This window comes from Anas platyrhynchos, chromosome 6 (genome assembly GCF_047663525.1).
Source record: "Anas platyrhynchos isolate ZD024472 breed Pekin duck chromosome 6, IASCAAS_PekinDuck_T2T, whole genome shotgun sequence".
Classification (NCBI taxonomy): Eukaryota; Metazoa; Chordata; class Aves; order Anseriformes; family Anatidae; genus Anas; species Anas platyrhynchos.
Window position 1 is genome coordinate 21,457,673 of NC_092592.1, and position 22,758 is coordinate 21,480,430.

The following is a 22,758-nucleotide window of genomic DNA, read 5'->3' on the forward strand; positions in this document are numbered from 1 at the left end:
ATAGCATGTGCAATTATTTCCTAAGGTACCACTTAACTGCTACTGTGGCTGGAAGGGTCAACTGCTGATTACAAGTTACTGTTCATGAACAGGTCTTTTGGGGACTATTCCATGCTCTGCCCTGTGTGCAACAGAGCAAAGAATTCTGAGTGCCCAGCCTTGAACATGATGTCTGCCCTCTAGAACCAAACTGTAAGTGTAAGCAGGGATCAGGCACTCCCCTTGGGCAGAGAAACGTGACAAAGCGATGGCAACCTGAGTGGGCTGGTGACTGGGAGAGGCCTCTCTCATGCAACACAGAAGAAAGCTCTGGAAATTAACTGAAGTCTCACTCTGCCTAAGGGGGAAAGCTTCCAACAACACTTCCCCATCCCTTTCTCACTAGCATTAATCATGTATTACAGCTGGAGCATAGTCTTCTGTGACCAAATGCCAAGAGGAAGGGCAGAGACAACTGAGTCTCCCAACTTTCTGCCAGGACATTTGCAGAGGACGTCTCCCAGTCAACTGAGAGTCACCACAATTGGGAAAGACAGCAAGGAAGCTCAAGCTGAAAAGTCGGGTTAAATTTGTTTGGTTGGGCCAGCAAAAACAGCCATCCAGCCAAGACACATACCATTGACTTTCAAGTACTGTTAGATACTACTGTTCAACGTGCATCATTCCTTGTCTATCTCACATTGAGTGCATGACCCACACCCATCTGAAGAGTGAGCACTTTTTTTTTTTTTTTTTTTTTTTTACACTTATAACCTCCTCCCGTCTTTCCACAACCTCGGCTGCAGTTGAGTCAGGCTGCTAATATCAACCTTCAAAGTTTTACAATCAATTCCCCATGCTTCCCATCAGCTGTACTTGTGTCCCCCAGGTCCACAGGCTGGAATGCAAGGGAACAGATACAAGAGAACAGCCATCAGCCTCTCTTCCCATATTTTTCCTAGACAGGTGCTTGACCATACAGATCATTATCATATAAAAGCTGAGGCAAGAGGACATTCACTTTACACAGGCAAAGAACATATATAAGGGCTAGTAAGTTGGATATATTGCATCAGTTTGTTGTGAAATTCAGGGGTGTGTTTTTTTTGTTGTTGTTGTTGGTTGTGTGTTTTTTTTTGGCTCACATGTTATGTTCTCTGATCCCCAGGTACTATTTCAACGTCACTAAGCAATCGCATGCCTTGGTGTCTGCAGTCATCACTTCTTACGTGTTGTGGTAAAAAGAATATGTACTTCCTCAAGAAAAGGAAGTGGTCTCACTTTCCACATTTTTGCTGTAACTCTTCAGCTGGTGGGAGAAAAAGGGAATCAGACTACTGTACAGAGTCTAAAATCAGCTGTGAAACAGAAAGGAAATTCACTTCAGTAATACCCTTTTCTGAAACTCACATGAAAGACAGAAATAACTGCATTTCTTGAAGTGCTGAAGCTTCATTTTGCTACACAGTACATTGTGCATATTCCTGAAAGATTTTCAAAACATACAGCATTAGAAATTGAGCTAAGAAGTAAAAGCTAGATTTTCTTGTTCAGTTTTGTTTTATTAGCATATGAAGCTTTCTTATTTATTGAAAAAACACACTGCAGGTTTACAACACCACTACAATGAATAATTTCTTTGAAAAATATATGAAATAAAAAAATGACTTTCTCAGGTGAAATAGATGATGATTACTTGGACAAATCCAAGGATTCCTCTTACAAACTGTCACTTAAACCTTCTCCATATTTTGTATACATGTAGCCTTTTTTTTCCCCACAAAACAAAAGGAACTATCCACAAAACCCAGCTGCCTCAGCAACAAAACAGAAATTGAGCATAAGCACTGTTAAGTCTTTACTTGTTACTGTGCTAAGCAAAATATTTGTCCATATGTATCAATGACAGTAAACTCTGCTGGCAGAGGCTGAAACAAACCTTGCTAGTTTTATGTAGAAAATACATACGTCCATACAGGTAAAAAGTTTTCATCTCCTATGAATCAGGTTTTATAATTTCACATGAACTCAGTAAGGAAGTGATAAAAAACCCCTCAGATATGTTATCAAAATGTCCTGCTTCTACCTTCATCTTGATGGAAGCATTCAAAGTTGTAGTGAAAATATTTAACATTTGCCTTTTAATCGGATTAAACTTTGAAGTTTATGATATTATGTAACCAGCGTCATCTATTGAAAATAGGATGGATTTTTAAAACATGACTTGCTTATTGCTCCTGATACTATTTTCATTGAGTAAGATGAGTGACATGAGGAATATGAAGACACTCATCTTCATTCAGTTTTTACTGTTACTGTTCAATTCTCACATGTAACGTGGTGGTGCTCAGCTTGAAACCAACAATTTCTGTGATTTCATTGTTTTGACTGGAAAATGGAAAACTAACAGAAACATGTTTCTAAAGAGTACAACAATCCTGGAAAAATAAGCTTGTAATAAATTTGACCTAAGGAGCTGCCAACTCGCTTTTCAGTAAGGTCAGTCATAATTGTTTTGAAACCCAAAATAGACTATGGATCAGCTCCGATGGAGAGGGTATCTTTGTTATATTATCCATTTCTAAAAGGTCACTGTGAGAAAGAAGCATATGTAACAGGAGAGCATACATTAGCTTTACACTCCTCTGAGCTCTCCTGGGTATCTGCTCAAACAGCAACACTGTTGGGAATGCGGTCTGGGGAAAGGTAATAGTAAGGGAGCTTTTTGCTCTTGTTGCGCTCGGTGATGGTGCTGACAATCTCATCCAGATTCTTGCGGAATTTTGCCATGGCCTCTTTCACCGGCTTCTCCACAAAGTGTTCATCTGGGTACATGCCTAGAAACAGCTAATTGGAAAACACCAAGAAATCATGCTTTGAGATTTAAAACAAAACAAAAAAGCAAAATACTGTTCTGTCTTAATGTTACCTCACCCAGTAGAACACACACCCCGAGCTTCAGGAACGCTACTGTTAGGTACAATCACTATTAACCTAGCCTACAGTAGCACTGACAGTGAAAGGTGCTGTCCTGTTCTCCCTCCCACCCTGGTTGCTGCTTCTCATCCTTGCATGTCTCTGTCTACAATGCTGGTACAGGTGATTATTTGGAACCATCTCCACCTGCAAGGAACTGATCCACTCAAAAAATCAGCCCTTTTTTTTTTTTAAGGTTAGTGGTCAGCCAGACCAGATTCCCAAGCCAGATCCCTGCAGAGCCACTCAAACAGTTGTGCTGCTAAAGGAAGGAGCAGCATGGGAGAAGAATGAACAGCCAGGGATGAGAAAAGATGACGACTGCTTCTTTGACAGTGAAAGTTACTTCTGACTTAAAATTGTCCTTTGAAGTTCAGCTGTACAGTTGCTTTGGTCAGTTTGGATTCTAAGGGTGAGCTGATAGGTAACTATTTCCCATAAGACTACCCATACTACTAGCTTCTCAGCTGAGATCTGCTTTATCCTTAGAGAGAAACTTCAAATCAAGTACCCTCTCATCTGTATCTTCCATTTAAAGACTTCAAAACATGACATCCAGATACAGCCCTTGGGTGAGACAACCTACAATCATTTTACATGAGGGAAATGTCTATAGACCATGCCTACAAAGCTTCCTACAGTTTTGTTTTTTTTTTTTTTTTCAGTCCACATTAGCCAGGCACAAGCCACAGCTCTACTGCACATGGCACTGGGGCAGATTTTCCAAATGGACAGGACACGAAAGGACAAAGAGTGCCAACAGCTTCTCTACCAGCTCTACTGGGGCAAGGATTGAAGAAAACTCTTGTGCCCCAGCAAATCTCTTCCTCCCACACCAGCATCCTTACTCGGTAACCCCACGCCTGAGTTCAGAAACTTTCATTTTGGCTGAAACACAGCTTCAGAATAAAAATGACTTCTTGCTCAGAGCTGGCTTGTATCTGTCAGAACAAGGGCAAACCCACACATCTCCTCATGCTGAATTCAAACACAGAGCCAGGAGCAGCATTACAGTCTCATGCAGACAGGGGGTCTTGCCATGGTCCCTGGGGTCTCACCTACATCCACCAGGAGAAGGGAAGTTGACTTACTTCATTGTCCTGGAATTGGCTCAAGGCCCAGACAGCTCCAAGATGCCAACAAGAACGTCCCCTGTCTGGCAGGCTCTCCACTATCTGCTCGATGGTGACTGTTCCCTTTTGTGTCGGAGGAGGGCAGCGCATTGTTGGTGGGGCGTTGGGAATCCAGGAACACCAGTCATACTGCACAAGGCAAGAAAGCACATTGGAAAGCTATAGTGGCTGGTTGCCATTTAGGAACATTGCACAGAAAATTTTAAGTCTTGGCCCTGGGGATTTTGTTTCTGTAATATGAGCCCCTCAAGAAAGAGAAGATACTCAGTACTGTGGTAAAACAAGCCTGCAGTTTTTGTTGTGTTTTGAGGAGATTTTTTTTTCCCCCAGTCATAATGCATCTTCTTAGATCCCCAGATTTGCTGATAATCTTTGTTACTGGGGTTGTGATTCCAGTACCACATCTCTGAGCTTACATGCGCACTTCCTGCTGGGGCACTGTCAAACCAGGGCTCTGGTTTCCTGACAGGCACCCACTCAGAGGGAGACATGGCCACAAGCCAGCGTTTCCTTGCCAGGCTACTGGGGAAAGGTGGTTGGAGAAGCAGCTGATGGTGAATATGGCATATGGATATGCTGAGCACCAGACTGGGAACTCAGTCTCACTCCTGGGCTGCTCCAATGTTGTGGAATGGTGGTGCTTCATTTTATTTTGCCTGAGATATGACCCTGAGTTTTGCTGTCATCTGAGATGCTGCAGTTATCTTTACCCCTTCTTTTCCAAGTAGTTTTTCATTATTTTCATACATATTCCCTGCCATGCCTGATGCTAAGTCCCATTTCAGCTGGGTGCCATGCTTACACTGTTCTCAGTCTGTTTCCACACTGCACAGCCATCTCCTCAGACCTCTCTCCCTGCCATTTTTTTCCTATGGCTGAAGACCCTTTTGCTGACAAGCTGAATAACCTCTGCATGCCAAACTCCCTCTCTCAGTCTCTGAAGAGAGGATTGCATGTAACGGTGGATTTGAAGCAAACAGTTGCAGAGATCCCCAGTCACTGTTGTGGCACAGGAACAGCGTGGGTTCATTTAACACCTGGCTCTAGACCTGCTCTGGGGGCTTCTGAGCTGTAGGGGAGGACAGGAGGGTCAGCATGGGAGAGTGATGTAGGGTATGTTTGGGAAAAGGGTCTTCTTGCATATCTGTGAGGTTATCTGTGCCTGAAGCCAGAATATGTACCAAAGAAAGCTCTGTGCAAAAGAGATTGACAAAGAGATTTGCTTCTGGCTGTGAAGTCTGTTTTCCAAAATGCTTTGATGCTAGGAGAAACAGCATTTGAAAAGCAGACTGCCACTATAATTTCAGGGTGGATGTGTGTCAGTGAAGGGATAACACAGACTATCAGCATATGACACGTTAAACATCACAGAGAAATTGCCAGTTGGATCACAAACACGAGAAATGAGCAGCAATGCCCTATCTGTGCACTGGGAATATTAAGCATGTAGCTGCTTTTAAAAACCTGACCATAAACAATCAAAAAAAGCCAAGATCCTCAGGGATATAAGGATATACTACTTACAACAGCTACTCATGGTAGTCACCCATGCATGCCCTCATGGAAAATGCAAAGCAAAGCCACTTAGTGTAACTCTTTGCATTTTGTTGCATCTTGAGCCACAGACTACCAGCACACATCCAGGCAGGTATGGGGCTGTGATAGCCAGATTATGCAGCTGAACCCTTCAGCGTTTCTGAAATGGGTCTTAGCAACCTATTTAAATGCTTTAAAAACAAACAAACAAACAACAACAACAAAAAACCTGTTCCCCATAATAAAAGTTAAATATAAAATAATATAGTAGTTATAGCCCCCAGACTTGAGCTTTGGTACCTACGTAAGATTCAGAATGTCTTTCTCAGAATAATTACAAAAGCCTCCAAAACAATTGTTTCCTTCATTGGTCCTTGCACAACCTTCACAGGGATATGCAGTTGCCCTGCAGTTATTTTGGCCAGGAAGAACTATGTAAAGCTGTTCATCTACTAACAAGCACTTCTCAGACCTTGCCCCAGTAGATGCATCTCCCAGACCAGAAAGAAGAACAGTCTTCCCAGAAATTCCTACCTGTCCAAAATTCACAGCTGCATGCTGGGCTGATGTGGTGAATATTATCACTGTGAGATATTCTGCTAGCTTCTCGCGTGTCTTGATCATCTTAGGAAACCCTGAATGACAGAGAAGAAGTAACTGAAGTAACCCAGCCATGAAACACTCCAGTTACACAGTAGCACTCAGCGAGTCAAGACATGAGTTAGAGGACCAGCAACTGTCACTGAAAAGCAGGGCATTCTCTTTCTGACTCTGCTATGGTTCTGCAATGTGTTCTATCAGGAGTTGTTCAACATGTCTGCATCCTGGCTGTGCAGCCATAAAAACAGAGTGATCCTACCTTACCCCATTCAGGTTTGTGAGGCATCGCTACTGCTTGCAAAGCGTGGGGCATTCCTTAAGGGAAAGGCGCAATTATACCTTTAGAATATATGGTATTCCCTGTCCTCTCACCCTACCTACCCTGCAGCAAGGAACCCAGAGAGTCCACAGGGCAGGGGCCTCAGGTGCTCCCTTTTTCTTCCATCTGCAATGCAAGCAGGGAAAGTTCACGCCAAGGAGCAACTCTGTGCGTGCTTGTGTTTGTAAAGGTCCGAGGCTCAGCAACCAAGCGTTCTGTAAGAAGGAGTGCAGGGAGAGCTTATTTGCTGAAAAGGGAAGTGAGGAAATGAGAACTTCTGAAACAGAAACAGCAGAATGAGGAACAGAAATAATTGCATCAAGGTGTCTTTGAGAGAAGAATAATGAAACAGCTATACAAAAAGGAAGAAAGGAATAGTCGGGTACAAAGGAAATATTTTGTCATCAAAGCACACTCAAGCCTGCGTCTCTCCTATCCTCATTACATCATGGTCCTGTGTTCTTCCCCCTGTCGCTGTCCCAGCCCAGCATGACCACAGGCCCCAGGATACCTAGAGAGCTGACAGCATCCTGGGGTGAGCTGCCTCTGCCCAGCCTGCCTGTGCCTGCTGCTGCCACATCTCCACCATGAACCAGATGCAGATGTGAACTCAACCTGACAGGGGCAAGAGGACATGATAACTCTGGCCAGCCACCAAACCCAAAGAGGAGAGGATATACCATTGCTTCTTGCACCCTCCTATCCTCAGCACACTGTGCTCATCTTTCAAAGGGGCTCAGCGTGCTCCCAGTCAGAGCAGTGCTCCCTGGGCACAAGTGGAGACTGGAAAGGGAGTCTAGGGTGCAACAGCACCCCCCATTTATGCCCATCCTGTTCTTTACAAACCCAGACAGGTCACCCTGCTCTCTCTGACCCAATCCTTTGGGTGGCAGCAGTGCAGCCAAGTGATACTGCAGGCCTGGAAATTTTCCTACCTATAGTGGCAGTCCTGCTGCCAGTGGTACTTGTACTGTCCCACTCCAGCTGTAGCCCTGGACAGGCTTGCTACTTGTCCCCTGTCCAGATGCTAAGGTCAAGCATAAAGTTCCTACTAGCAGGCTATTTAAGCCCTAAGAGACAGCTGGAGAAGTTAAAATGATAATAACGAGGTATCATTCAAGCCTGTACTTGTCCAGGCATGTAGGCTCCAGGAGGTTGTTAAAATGAATGGGAACATCAGAGTTTTGCCTGGAGTTCTCACATATAAATATATGTGCATGTAATGCCAAAGCAATCTGACACAGATCACCAGCCAAAAGGTGTTTCCAGATTTAAGTCAGTCAGGACAGTATGAAGAATCCCCACCCACATGCATTAGCTCCTGAAAATCCTCTTGGACAAAATATGTGGGTGGAAGAAAATAACACGTTGAAGAAAAGGCTGGAGAGTATTAACTTATGTGGAAGAACAGGGCCATATTAGAGGTGAGAGCTCCTACAGTCAAGTAATGGTTTGCAAGAAATGAGAGGCAGCAAGAGGAGACAGCAAAAGAAAACACCTCTAACGAATTATGAGAATTATTCCCTTCTCTTGAAGGGAAAAGAATAGCTTGGCCACAACTAGTAAGCTAAACAAATGCGAAGTGCAGCATGACAGTTCTGGGGAGGTTCTTACTTGTTATTTGATGCAAGCTTTGTAGGGCAGGATTCAAGGGGGTATCACTGCTCCTCGGGATTTCTATCACAATCTGTCTGGTGGTGCCAACAACACATAAAGACAGCCCCTCCCCTGACAAGCTTACAGCCTCAACAGAGAAGATCAAAGATCCAATCCCCCATGTAAAGAGAGATTACATGTGTTGCCCAAGCTTATGGTGAGAATCTGTGGAAGAGGAATGAGTAGTTTCCTGAGGGAGGGAAGGAGGACCTGATCCAGGGTCTCTCCCATAAAACTGCGAGTCTTTGGGCCAAAGGAGAGGCTCTCCAACAGTTCAAGATGTGCTGTGCAAACAGCCTTGCTGTCACTAGTGACCTGACAAGCTGCAGACCTGGCCAGGTACATTACCTGCAGCCTTCACGCCCCTCATCCCGTACATGTAAATGTCCTTGACGAAGGCTTGGAGTTCCACATCTTCACACACCACCTCGTCGGTCTCGTAGTAGATGTGAATCACATCCTCTGCAAAACTGCGGATAGAGGAACAAATGAACAAGACGAAACGAAAAGCGGAAAGAAAGCCTGCCACTCCCGAAGGCCTTCTGCTGAGCTTGCAGAGAGGATGGACACTGCATGAAGAATAAGGGAGGGAAGAGCAGGACTCAACATGCTCCCAAAAGCAGTGGGAGTGCAGTCATTTCTAATTGCAGCATCATTCCTGCTCCACCAAAAAGGCTCTAGACCATACTCTATACCCTGACCAGTTCCAGTGCTTCCCTGTGCTCCTTACTCTCTTACTTGAGCTTTGCTCCTGCCCAGACCTCTTCCTCATGTCCATGTCCTTCACTTAGCACAGACTTCTGTGCATTCTATATGTGGCTCTTGCACTGCAAGCAAGGGTTCCCAAGCTGTGATATGGGGGACACTCCAAAGCTGCTCCTGAATATCGTTCAGACAGCCCATCTCCTCCTACCACATGTACTTTTCACAAAACTCAGGTGGTATGCTCTAAAGTGGAGGTGGCCCAGGATATTACTGCTAGGGACAAAACAGGGGCTAGAGCTTCTTCCCATGCCCACAGCACACAGCAGACATCTCCTTGCTGTTCAGTCCCTCTTCTCACAATCCCTCCTTCTATACAGCCTGCCCATGCTAACTCCCCTCTGGGAGAAAAGCTCTGAAAACACTAAGATAACAGAAACGGTTCTGGAAGCAGTGAAAACAGAAAAGCCTGATTTCCTGCAGATGTGCATCTCATGATTAAATGTGCTGTGCTGAGAAATTCTGTTAGCTCTGCAGGTACCTATAATCTCTTTCTAAATATTTTGACAACAACTCCTAGGGTGAAACATTTGACTGCAGAAGCTTACTGATGAGATTAAGAACTGTTATCCAATCCAGACTTCTCTTCTAATAAGCTATCAATTTGTAGTTATTTGGAGACCTTCACAAACCTGTATGTGGTTTCTGTTAGCCAACCAAATCAAAAATTGTTGTGGAGGCAGACAGACAAATAACTGCACAAACAGAAAGGATTTTAGTAATTTTTGCTTCCATCGGAAACCAAATAAAAAGAAAAATCCTGCAACATGCAGAGATAAAGCTGCCCTGCCTGACCTGTGCCTCCGTCACCTGGCATCTGTGCCAAATGCATACAGAAGGTAATCCTTGTCTTATGCAGCAGCAACACTTTAGCCCCCCTTCCATGCAAACACAAATTGGATATGAAGTGTAGATAAGGTCTTTGGGAAGCAATATTTTTTGCCAAGATCTGCAGTTAGATCAGAAAAAAAAAAAGCTGACTATCAGAGATTTAAAAATTTGCTGTGTTACCCTCAGTGTTTCTAGAGGGACAGACTTAGCACTTTTCTTAAGGCTAAACCACCTACCTCCTATGAAGCGATGGTGGAGACAGAAGTTATTTCATCAAAAGAGTGGAGACTGACACCCCTTCAGAGTGTCTTCAGGGGCATCACACACCCTAAAGGGCACTGCTCACACAGATTTGTGGTGACCAGATGCATGACTGTGGACTCAGGGGTCTGGACATCATGTGCTCTAAAGAGCATTACTCACACCATTTATAAACCAAATACTTAATGAAGAATCTCTCAATCACATCTGAGGCAGAGTAATACCTTCCTCCAGCTAAATTAACACATACAAGCAATCAAACTAAATTGAGTTAAGCACTGTTTGGTATTTGAAAAGGCATCATATCTCAGTTAGCACTAGAAAACACAGGAAAGAGAAGAGTGGCAGGAACAAACACACACAGGCAGGGAAACTCCATCATGAAAACAACCACAGAAAAGTTATAATTTCCTTTTCCCTCAAATGGGCACTTAACAATTGCAGGAAATATCGCAAGATAACACCTTGCCAAGACACAGAAAAAGCGTATGAGGCAAAGATATAACCAACACTCTACTTCATGTACACAAATGATCTGATTTTTACTGAACATGCTTTTCAAAGGCCACAGGATCAGAGACAGCTGTATACTTAGCAAGCAACATACATGGTGTAAAACCACATTGCTTGTTAAATGAAATGCCATTGGAGAATAACTTTTTTTAAAAAAGCAGTCCATTCTGATTTACGATTTCAGTTCCAAAAAGGAGCTATGTTTGCATGGCAGCCTTGCAGGACCTCTCCAGATTCAGAATTGCTGCCCTTCCTGGCAAAACCTGGGTCTTGCAATTTTAAGGCATTTTAAGAAAGTTGTTCAAATTGGTTAATGGATAGTTTACTGGATTTCAAAACACAGCTCTCTCACGCAAGCCACACTTGTACTTCTGCTTCCACAAGAACCCTGATAAGCTCATATGCGTAGCTCAGACAGACCACTGGGTTTTCTCCTGGCTCATGCATAGCTAAAAAAATACTAGTTAAATTCCCTTTGCAAGGCAAAGCTCCAATTCACTAACCCTGTTAAATCCTATAGAATTCCTATTTCAGGGCTTCTGAAATACAGAACGCAAGAAAACAGGGCTGAAAAGAGCAGTCTTTCAAGAGTGTGTGCTTCATTATATATTTTTTCTTCAGATGAGATGCAAGCTACAAATATGGCTGTCAGACTCCAGCACAGTACAAGCTCAAAACTAGGCGGAAGACTTTGCAGGTAAGGGACTGTTTATCAGTTGCTCAGCTGTCCCTTACAAAAGTAAACCTGAGAGAAGCAGCAAACACTGAATAGGAAACCCAGCAGGAGCTGTGAACTAATAAGTGTTTTTCGAGATGGGTTCACAACGCCCCATGTGATGTCATTTATTCCCTGCCCTGGGGCAGGATCATCTTTACCTACACCATTCCTCCAAGTTCTTTATTTAAAATGGTATTGGAAGCCCCCACATTTGAGGACCTCACAGGCTCTTCAGATGAGCTCTTCCAGTGCTCCTCTCTATCAAATAGTTATTTGTCCGAAGTCTAGCAAACATCATCTTTGTTGTAATTTTAGCCTTTAATTTCTTTTCCACTACAGACAAAGGGAAGAATTCTTTCTAGAAACATTTAACCCTTCTGAATAGCCCTCCCTCAATCTTCTCTCCTCTAGGCGTAAACAATGCTAACTCTGAATTTCTCATTTTTCCCCTCCAGACTCTGTACCATCAGCCCCAAACTTTCCAAAACCACACTGTTCACTTTGTGGTTTGGGTCTTGTTGCTGCCACGCCACTGCTACTGTTTGACATACTGCTGGTTTTGCCTCTCCACTTCCTCAGGGGACGGATGTCTGTCTGTGAGGGAAGGCACACTGTGTTCACAGGTCCTCCCAGCTCTGCTATGGCAAGATTGAGTCCACACACTCTTTTCCAACCACACACAGTTCCTGATGACCAAATTCAGTGCGGAGTGGTGGTACCAGCATGTCACTCAAGAACAGAACAGGGAGGGATGTTGACAGCCTTTGGCCTGTGAGGTCGTATGTGAGCAGTTGCGATGTGGGCACTGATGTGTTAATGATTCTGTGGGACACATGAAAGGACAAACTGGAGTTTCCTAGCAAAGGTCTATACCTGAAGAAGTAAAATCTGAAGGGAAGAACCACCACAGACAAGTTACAATTCACATGTACAGCAGACACATTAGATGCTGGGCATTACACATCTATTCCAATGAAAACATTCAAACCAAATGCAACAGAGAGGAGTGCAAGGCAGCAGCTAGTATAACCTACTGATCCCCTGTTGCACCTTTACTGCCCAGTGCAGGCATTACCAAGACATGCTGGTGCCATGTTTACAAGGCTGTGATGAAGAGCAAAGCGTGCAGTGAGAAAACAGAGTTGTCCCTGTGGGACAGTGACTTTATTGGCTCTTTCCAGAACCACAGTCTCTTACCTCTTTATAGCCTCCCAGACTTTAATGCCATCATCCCGATAATAGTAGTAGGGGATATCCTCTTTGCTGTCCATCCCTTTAGCTTTGATCTCATCAGGGAAGCAGAGTGAGCTGTAAGTCAGATCCTTCATTGCTTTCTGAACCATTTGTACATGTCCTCCTCCACCTGTAGCATTTGCCTGCAGGAAGAATGGCAAGACATGAACATAGATAATGTTTTCTTCATGTTGAGGTTGGCTTTCCAAACCCCCAGGAGATGGCAGTCAACATTGGTGAATCTGTTTTTACCAGCAGAAAAGCATATTTCCACACACAAAAAGTACCAAACTGCAGAAGTCCAGGATTGGACATTCAGATTTCACACAATTCTGAACTGGTGACTTTGAGGTGAAAGATACCATCTTTAGCACAACAGGAAATGAATTCACCACCTCTGTGTCTCAGATGATGCTGGTTATGTTTCCCTTTTAGTAGAAAGGTCAAGAAACAACATGGTATGTGATGGGTAAGGAGGTAAAACACATTGGGAACCATGAAGGATAATGAAAATATGCAAAGGGGATTACTTACCTTGTCAAAAAGGCCACATTCACAAATAAGCTGTTCTCGGGCTTTGGTATTGATGGCTATTGTGAACCGCATGTGTGGCACCAAGAGCTGTAAAATGGGATGAACAATGAAAGAAAGCAAATTCTCTGACTGAACTTAACAGCAACCACGTATAGAGTTTGATGTCCTGGATGACAGCAGCTAGCTGTATGCTGCCTTGCAAGGCAGCTAGTTGAACCATCTCAACCAGGATTTAACTTTTGGTTTGTTAAAGATAATGTGAAAACCTCCCTGACCTCCACATATCCCTCATGCAAGAACCAACCTTGAAGAGGGGATGCACAGCAGGCAGCTGCCGGAACATAGCTATGCTGAACACCTCTGAGACTAAATGTGTCCGTAACAGATGGGTCACTGTCTGGTGGATGTGGAAATCCGACGAGCGAACCCAAATTTTGGCCAGCAGCCAGTCATATGTGGCGTCTGAAGGAAGGAATATGGGATTTTCCGGCCCAGGCTTTTGACCAAGCTGGAAGACATGAAAAGAATACAAAACCTCAGTCATTCACATTTAAGATGAGACAATAAGAAATGTGCTCCTTTAAAGACCCTGACAGCAACCCCACCTGGATTGCAATGGGTACAATTTTATTCTCCAGATTCTTGTACAGCAAACAGATGGGTGCAGCCAAGTACTGTATTGTGCATGGGTCTGTTTTATTGGCATCCACACCATCCAGGAGCTCATAGTCCACAATGAAAATGTTTCCTTGCTGGAAAACAAAAAAAAAAAAGCCTGATGTGTTTTAACAGATATGGGCAAGAGGAAAGAACACAGCAGAGTGTTCCTGGTGGGAAGGACAGAAAAAGGGCAGGGCAGCAGCTGGAAGGCAGATGACAAAGGAAAAGGAAAAAGAAAGCACACAGGGAGGATAAGAAAGAAAAACAGAAAGGCACACGCGGCAAGGCTCAGAACAAAAGTTGCTAAGTCTTGGCCAGAGACTGGCGTATGCCCTGCAGGCCCACCCTTGCTCATGGTGGCCCAAGGGTGATGTTTGCCACTGGCAAAGCAAGCACCTTTACACAGACTACCTGACCTGTATCTGCTGAGCCTGACAGCAAGCCTTTCAGCAAGGAGTGGCTATGTATTTGGCATTCAAGCGGGGACACTAAGTTGCGAACAAGTTCCGTACTGTTTCATCCCCCATACTTATTGTACAGACAAGAGGAAGGCACCATCCCTGCCAACCCTTCTTCAGAAGATTAGTTCAGCTCTGCAGGTGACAGAGGTTAAGATTATTCTAGGCAAGGGTAGGACATTTTGTCCTTCTGAAGCTCCCCAACCTTTTAGCCTTTTAGACAAAACCCCTGAAAAGGGCTCTTCACCTCCTGGTGACACCTCTGCAATCTGGCCTGCAGCCAAAGAGAGGAGATGTAGCTGAAAGCAGCTAAAACAGGATTGGGATGTTAGAGAACATGAGAAGGAGCAGGTGGAGTCCAACTTCACTTGGAGCCTCACCTTTACTTCCTCCTCCAGGGTCAGGTTCCTCTCCAGACTGCATTCTACCATATCCATAGTCACTGGCAACTTCTTGGGTATCTCTGTGCATCTCCGGATCAGCACGGGATTGCAGCCATTCAGGAACTGGTAGCCAAACATAAAATCTTCCTTCCAGTGCTGCATCACATATTCTAAAGGAAAATGAGCCTGCAGCTTCAGTATCAGTGCATTTTGAATTTCTGCCTTCCTCTCCACCTTTTGTTATGCTCCACTGCAACTTTGACTAAAGAAAGTTGCAAGAAAGGAATTCCCAAAGTAGATTTTTTTTTTAAATCACTTAAACAGACAATGCAATCTTTGCTTTTCTCTTTGAGAAGAACAGAATTGATAATAATTTGTTTCTCCATACACAGCAGCTATGAAGAGTAAAATATTCCATTCCAAGGAAAAATACTCTCTCCATCTGCAGACCACCTTCTCGGGTCTTCCACAGCATTTTTTAACCTCACTCTTCAAATTCTCAGGGTACAGACAAATAAGCCTCAAAATAATGGCACTGCCAGGGGAAGGGAAATATTCAACATGGGAAGGGAAAGAACAGCAGCAAATGGAGCAGTTCTCTTGGCTGGAGCTGGGTGAGGGCTTCCTGGGGGGAAGGGTTTTGGCTGTGGGCTACTCATTGGCTGTTTTAATATGTGTTTTGTTTTTTTTTCCTTGTTTATTTTTCAATTGTTAATATAAACCTAGATTAACAACTCTTCTGAATAAAATGGTAGCTTTAGGTACTCCATCTTCTTACTATTACATATGTAGTAATACTGCATGTTTCCAAACTTGCAGTTCTCAGTTTCCTAATATTATATTGCCACTTCAGCCTACAACTTCAAAGTCAGAAAAAACACGATTAACATAAAAAATTCCATCAGTATCTTTAAGGGAAAAACAAACGACTTAACCAAGTAACATTTCCCACTATGGCCTATTTTCAAAAAAAAAAAAAAAATTAATTCAAAAAAATTTTCAGAAAAAAAAATCAGAAAACCTTTTTCTGAACTCAATTTATTTTTCCAGGAAAGGTGAAAGGATGAAAAAGAGAGGCCTGGAGGAATGCAGTGATGATTAAAAAAAATCATTTTTTTTTCTAACAGAGGAAGAAAAGTTGAGTTTACTTAAAGTTTATATTTACATCATCTCTGCACAGTGGGTTTAGAGCTGTGTCTGAAGTCTATAGGGAGTAAAAAATGACTCATCTCCTTGGACAGAAACTGCATGACTGAAAAATGTCTTGAACCTGTTTCTGGCCGTGTATGGCTTGCAAATAATGAGATTTGGTTACATTAATATAATTGAGACTGATTCTTAAAAATTTAAAACTGGCAGAAATGGAGTATTCCTCAGGGACATGGAAATATTATCAATTAAATTAAATATAAATTATATCTAAGCCTTGTGTTAGAAGTACTTTAGGAAGCAATCTTATTAAATGTAACGAATTCCTATAATTAGCTTTTAATAGCTCTGGACTCCTTGTGTGCTTTATTTTATACCTGAAACCGTAGAAATTCCTCCTATTTTTGTTAACTGGTCCTTAGCCAGCCTGAAGAGAGGAAATACTTCAGAGGAGGAGGGAAAAGTATATTCTTTTGCAGAGTCAGAACAGGCCACTTACATGCACTTGAGGAGCCACACAGGAACTACTGAATAGTATCTGTTTATCTATTACATCCAGTAACACAGTAAAATAAAACCAAGTGATATAACCGCCAGCCATAGTATCAGCTTGGGTTTGGCTCACAAATCAATGGCATCCCAGCCCTACTTTACAGAAGTGACACCATCTGCCCATTCTGTCTGCAATACTTTTACTCAGCTTTCAAATAACTGCTAAGATTTCATACTGAAAAGGATTAAAGAAAAGAAGAATTTTCTCTTTGTATCTGAATACTACATCAGTGGAAGTTTTAGCAGTACCAAAGATACTCCAGAAACCAAATAAGCATGAATACAAAAGTGAAACTCAGGCTCTCACAGTTATTTTTTTCTAGTAAGAAGATGCCAGCATGAAATGGTAAATGCAGTGCCACATTTCATGCAGTATGCACCAGTAATTCTGACACATTTTTTAAGAGGTAACATTTTGGGTAGACGCCGCAAGCCTTTTTAAGCACTAACTAGCACTAATTTCCAGTAAGAATTACGGTTCCTCTGGTTGTGGTCTGATGGCCTATTTTGTCTGCAGCAGAACCAGGTAAAGAAGCTACAGCTCCCAGGTCATTCTCAGCTCTGCACAACCCATCCCCAGACCTGCTGGACTGATGGCATGCATTTTCATGCTTAGAACAAGTTCTGTCAAAACGACCCCTGTTAGGAACAACTTACCACCAAAAGCATTTGAGTTGCACCTTATAACTGGTGCACATGGCCCACGAGAACTGACAGAGGGGAGCTACAGCAGAACTGAGGCAGTGGTAACCTCCCCATGTCGGAACTGGAATGAGGAGCCAGGAGCTTTAGCAGAAGCATAACCAGGACCAGGCAAATGGCTGGGATGTTAGGTAACAGACTTCAATTTGGACTATGCAAGAGGCCAGAGGGCTAATCCTAGCACTAACTTTTACTGAAGAACATTTCCAAACAGAGCTCTTGGCATATTTTTCATGTATTTAGGTGGCTGAAGTGGGAGATATGTAAGCAAACTTTCAAAAAGGCCTTAATAGTTAATATGCTCTGAAAACCCCACTAAACTATCTTCAGGTTTAAATGCTAAATACATTTGAAAATTCGTTCAATGGGACTTGCACATATCACAAAAATAGGTTTCTAAAAGCCAGAAGAGACTATTTTCTCTCTTTTTTTTTCCCCATTTCATTTATGTATTTTTTGGATATATTTATATATATCCAATCATTTATATTATCTCTGGTATAACTTAGGACAGAGAACATCACTGAGCAATCCCCAGCAGTTTTAGCTTGTATGACATCATAAATTAGAGAAGTTGTGGATGCCCCATCCCTGGAAGTGTTCAAGGCCGGGTTGGATTGGGCTTTGGGCAACCTGATCTAGTGGGAGGTGTCTCTGCCTGTGGTGGGGTGGGGCTTGAAACTGGATGACCTTTAAGGTCCCTTCCAACCCAAACGGCTCCATGATTCTACAGTAACTTCACCTTTTGGTCTTTCAGGCTGTTACTATGATCAGCAGTCTAACATTAGAGTCTGTTTACGATAAATAATGTGAGAACAGAAGTGTAGAACAGCCACTTCCATCCTAATCAGATATGTTCACGACAACAAATTAGTCATTTGATGACGCAAACACAAGCAAATGCTGGTAAACCCACCAGAGATTGTGTTGCTGATTCTCACAAAGATCTTCTCAAAATCTGCGAAGTCACTCCAGGAGGACTGGAACATGTGCATAAACCGGTTGATATAAAGATTCTCCATTCTAAAAACAAAACAAAGTCCTGAATAAATGCTACATAAATGCTAAACTTGTTGTTATTAAATAGAAAGAACTTATTTTGATTAGATGACAGTGGATATAGAATAAGGTTGACTTTTCACTAACACTTCAAATGTGCAAAGAAAAGCACATTCACTGCACAAAGATGGGTAGGGAAGATAACAGAGCAAAGAAAGACCACAGCGTCACAGGAAATCCTCCCAAACAGAATTTGATGGATGAACAACTCCAGAAGCCTGGAGTTATAAACAGTACACTAAGACTGAGGAAACACTAAAATGAACTGCATTAGAAATGGCTGAAGAGGGCAAAAAACCTGGGTGAGGGTCTCTGCTTGCTGGTAGTATAGGTCATACAAGTACCTGAAGCCTTCAGAATTATCCCCAATAATTATCAATACACATGATTAATACTCTGCAAATCTAAGGAATTATACACTGCCAACAGCATCTGAAGGTCCAACCCTGCAACAGACAAAGGAATCTCCCAGCTATATTTCTTTCTTTCTAAGTTCAGTTTTGCATGTCCCAAGAAACGGAATTTTCCCTCCTCTTTTCCACTACTCCCTAGTCCCATATAACTCTCACAACTCTCACATTGTACCTTAAGCTTGTACCCTGTCCACTGTTCCACTGTGCCTGCCCTTGGGTTTTCAAACACACCTCAGGTGTCTTCCTTCCTACTGCACCCAACCTAAAGGAAGACCCCATGCCTTCACCTCAGCTGTGCAGATAGCTATCCTAAGCCCCCAGAGCACAACAGGGTAGCTAGATAGGAACTATCAAACTAATTCCCCAGAGCTTTTCAGTCTACCCAGCCAAAAACGTAAGTGTAGATTTTCAACCAAACATGCCAGTCAAGAACATTGCTGTTCCTTGGGAAAATGTCTTTTGTGTAATACCAATTCTCCAGAATGGCTGGCTATCTACAACAAAGCTTCAGATTTCTATTTCACAGTTATGTGCCCTTACAGCCAAAGATAAAAACAACAACAAAAGTCCCCGCACTCTGTTAAATGTTTTGCAAGTTTTATTTGGCTGTGAGTCAGGATCTCTGACAATATGTTGCAGACTGGTAGGGAAGGAGGCTAGATGGGCTGTTAAGCTCCCTACTTCTCTTATTGACCTATGCTTGATGTCAAAGCCCCCATCTGATGTCCTGGGAGGCACATCTTTCCAAAACATGGAAGGACCAGAATATTATCAGAATCACAGATGTAGGTGATTGTAGGTGATCTTAGAGCAGCCTGGTCTCACCACAGGCTACCTCACCATTTGATACAGCATGATGCAGCTTGGCCTTGGGAGACAGCTCCAAAGTAGACTCAGAGGCCAAAGGGCTCCTATTTTCCTCATTAACCCTGTATTATTTCAAAGAGTTCAGTGGGATTTTTCAGGCTCACCCAACAGTCTGGACTCCATTTTCAATGACATGAGATGTGCAAGTGGGTGGGTCGTGACTTTATTGCCACAGGCAGAACACACTCCCATGTGGCTAACCACACCTATCATCACATAAGTGAGGAGCTGCTGCGAACAGCTTTTCTTCAGCCAGGTGTCAAGGGTACCCTGATACCATCTTTTGGTATCTGACTGAAAGGCCTAATTTTCCCAAATAGCCAGAGGAGAGAATATCTTCAGTGGGTGACACTGATCACTAAGTTAGATGCCTAAGGTAGAACATGACAATGACTCTTCTTCCTGTGCATTTCATCAGAGCCTTTCCTCCCCCTGTCTACACCCAAAACAGTCTAGCAAGAATGCAGAGGCATAGGCAGTTCCAAGAGTGAAAAGCTTAAAAAACTGATTTAAAACAAGACAATTCTTCCTTCATTTTTTTTCTCCTATTTTATTTGACTGCAGGTCCAGCTGGGAGAAAAGAATGCAATTTTGAGATTCAATGAAACATAAAAGGTGAACACATCCTTATCCTGCACTAAAAAAGTTTTTGCAAAATTCCACAGACACTTACGCTTTAGAGTAGTTCAGGACAAAGTCAATTCCTTTCTCATTGTCAAACTGGATGTCACGGGGCAGTTCACTGTGAGAATGGGCATCAATGCTCAGTGGAAAGCCAGGATGCCACTCCTTCCAGCTGAGAAAACAAGAGAGATTGGATTAACTACATAACCTCACCAGCATGAGAGCTGTATCATTCATTCACCTGCACTGCTTCTGTGACTCAGCTATAAAGAAAACTTGCAGCAGACTCATTTGGGACAAAAATAGTGACTTACGCTACATTAATACCCACCAGTAACCTACAGAAACCTGAAGTACAATAGAAGGCATCTACTTGGCCACCTACTTTCACAAAACCCAAAGTATCTTATTATCTGTGATATTTCCAAACACCTGTCACATTTGGTTGAAAATGTCAGTAGCTACAAATTTATTGGGAGGGGGCAGAGAGAAAGACGGCTGTGTAATGCACACTGGCCTCACGAAATACAGCCTAACAGTGTGAAATGAATAACCTGAGATTTCGAGTAAGCAGTTATGTGTTAAGGTTTTGTTAATTGTATTTGTACAGTGGAAAGACACAGGAAGACAGACACAGAAGCACACAGGGGTTGTAACTGACTTGCACCACAAGTCTCTGCTGACCAAAGGCATGCTCAGACAGCTACCTCCATAAGATAAAAATGATGCTTTACCCAACTGGCACTGCAGAAATCACTAAGCAGGAATATTATCAGCCCTAAATTTGCCAAAAATACTGTGAAATGACTAGCATCTAACGTACTCAGACATGTATTTATTTTCCTCCAAAAGGCAACTCTACCAGAGATACACACAGTCTTGCCTCAGCTCCTCAGAAAAGCCTCACCTTCATGGCACTCATTTTTGGCAATGTAGGATCTTGCACTGTGCCCCATTTTTACTTCAAAAGAAAGCAGGGCAATTTGTAAAGAAGGTTTTGATGATATTTCCAAACCTCCTTCTGCACACAGACTGCATTGGGCACTGTCTGTTAATGCACATGAACTGCAAATTGCTATTTTCCTGGAATTAAAAGTGGTTTTGCCTTCCTTTTTGCATACATAAATAACATTTTGTGCCACCCATCTTTATGATCTAGCTTTTCCTCTGCTGTTTCCCATAATTTGTGTTCAAGATCTTTTCTTAGTCAAATGATATCAACAACACATATGCCAAACCTCAATCCAGCAATTCTGAATGGACCTAGTGTTATTCTCTACTGATAAGGAGGGGCAAGTGAGAGAAACTTTTGTTCTTTTAACAGAGAGTATGTTTCTACAGAAAGGAAATGCATGTCTTCTGGAATTGCCCACTGATAAAAGATAGCATTTTCTTGTTGTGACCTTCTCTTGATTAGGAAGGTCCATGACAGTATAGAGGTGGGTCATACAACTGTGTTTTGAAGGCACATTCCAGACCACTCAAACAGGGCCAGATCTTCCACTGCACCTTGTGCAAGAAGCAATTAAAACTAACTTGCTAGAGCAGCCAAGGAAGTTCTGCTAAGAGATGACGTGCTTAGATGATATTCCAAAACTGGAGTTCAGCTTGCAACATGCAAATTAAATCTGTCTTTGACCATTCTTGAAAGAACAACTGTAGGTCAGAGGCTGTACACATGTAGAGACTGTACCATTGAATTCCAGCTTAAATCTTCCAGACAGGCTTATCTGGGATTCAAGTATCTCGTAACGTCACTTGCAGCAGCATGGCCGTCATTTACATGAATTCCATCTAATGTAAAAAAGCATAAATGGCCAACATGCAAACTTTTTTTTTTTTTTTTTTTTTTAACCCAGCAATTCAATATTTAGAGGAATATGATGATCTTCCAACCCCTGACATCTGATGAGAAGAGGCCCTGGACTTTCCGGGGAGCTATGAGAGACTCACCGATACATTTTTTGACGGTTCTCGAGCTCTTTACGTCTGTGCTGCTTGAGAATCTGGGTCTTGTCATCCCGAGGGAGCTTTGCTGTGAACCAGGGAAAAAAGACAGGGTTATGAGGTTTCTCTATCCCCATGCAGGTCTTGAGGAGGACAGCAATGTTTCCAAACCTTCAAACTTTTGACCTATACCTTTACAAAGTTTCTGTAAATGCTCACATGATGCAATTGATTACCTCAAGTAGAAATGCAGGTCCCCACACAGTCTGTGGAAGGAGATAAGCTCCTAACTTGGTGCCTCCAAGAGGCAGGAAATTTGGATAAGCTAAGAACATCCGTCTTAACTTTTATATAAAACACTTGCTGCACTTATCTCGTGTTAAATGGTCTGAATAGGATCATGGGAATTAATTTCATATTTCAGCATGTAAGGGTGTTTTCACTGATCAAAGAAATCACAACCACAGTATTATTCTAGCAAATCTTCTAAGTTAAAAAACAACACTGGGAAACATGTCCTACCCTCTCTCCTTACACTGTACTCTCCTTGACCAGCTTGGGGCAATGATCATATTTTTGTGCTATGAAAACAGAAAGAAAACCAGGTAGGCTTCGTTCCCTGACAGCTTGCTCTTTTGGCCACGTATTCACTATAACACAACAGAGACTTCCTTAGTGATCAGGAGAAAGGGCAAGGTATATGGCTTGCTTTACATATGCAAAGGAAAAGGCAGATAAAGCCCTTGGAGTTCCACGGAAATAGGTATTTGGGGTTGGACACTTCAGAGGTAATGTAATTGTTAACACATATGGCTAACAATTTCCAGCTGGTTGTGTTTAAGTTACCAACAGGGTTTCACTTGATTTTGTCCTCTACCTCACCATACTCCAAA

At 42.7% G+C, this 22,758-nt stretch overlaps 1 protein-coding gene across 1 annotated transcript in view; it reads right to left on the reverse strand.

The window, feature by feature from the left end:
• Positions 1-1,516: 1,516 nt before the first annotated feature.
• The window catches only part of ALOX5 (arachidonate 5-lipoxygenase), a 30,015-nt gene continuing 8,773 nt past the window's right edge, over positions 1,517-22,758 (reverse strand). Inside the window, exons 3-14 of the mRNA XM_005025227.6 lie at positions 21,872-21,953; positions 19,968-20,090; positions 17,872-17,978; positions 14,550-14,722; positions 13,657-13,803; positions 13,356-13,559; positions 13,052-13,138; positions 12,482-12,660; positions 8,548-8,669; positions 6,159-6,259; positions 4,047-4,217; positions 1,517-2,826 (exon numbers count right to left, since the gene is read on the reverse strand). Of these exons, the coding sequence (XP_005025284.2) occupies positions 2,647-2,826; positions 4,047-4,217; positions 6,159-6,259; positions 8,548-8,669; positions 12,482-12,660; positions 13,052-13,138; positions 13,356-13,559; positions 13,657-13,803; positions 14,550-14,722; positions 17,872-17,978; positions 19,968-20,090; positions 21,872-21,953 (1,676 nt within the window). The 3' untranslated portion in view covers positions 1,517-2,646. The remainder of the gene's footprint in view (positions 2,827-4,046; positions 4,218-6,158; positions 6,260-8,547; positions 8,670-12,481; positions 12,661-13,051; positions 13,139-13,355; positions 13,560-13,656; positions 13,804-14,549; positions 14,723-17,871; positions 17,979-19,967; positions 20,091-21,871; positions 21,954-22,758) is intronic.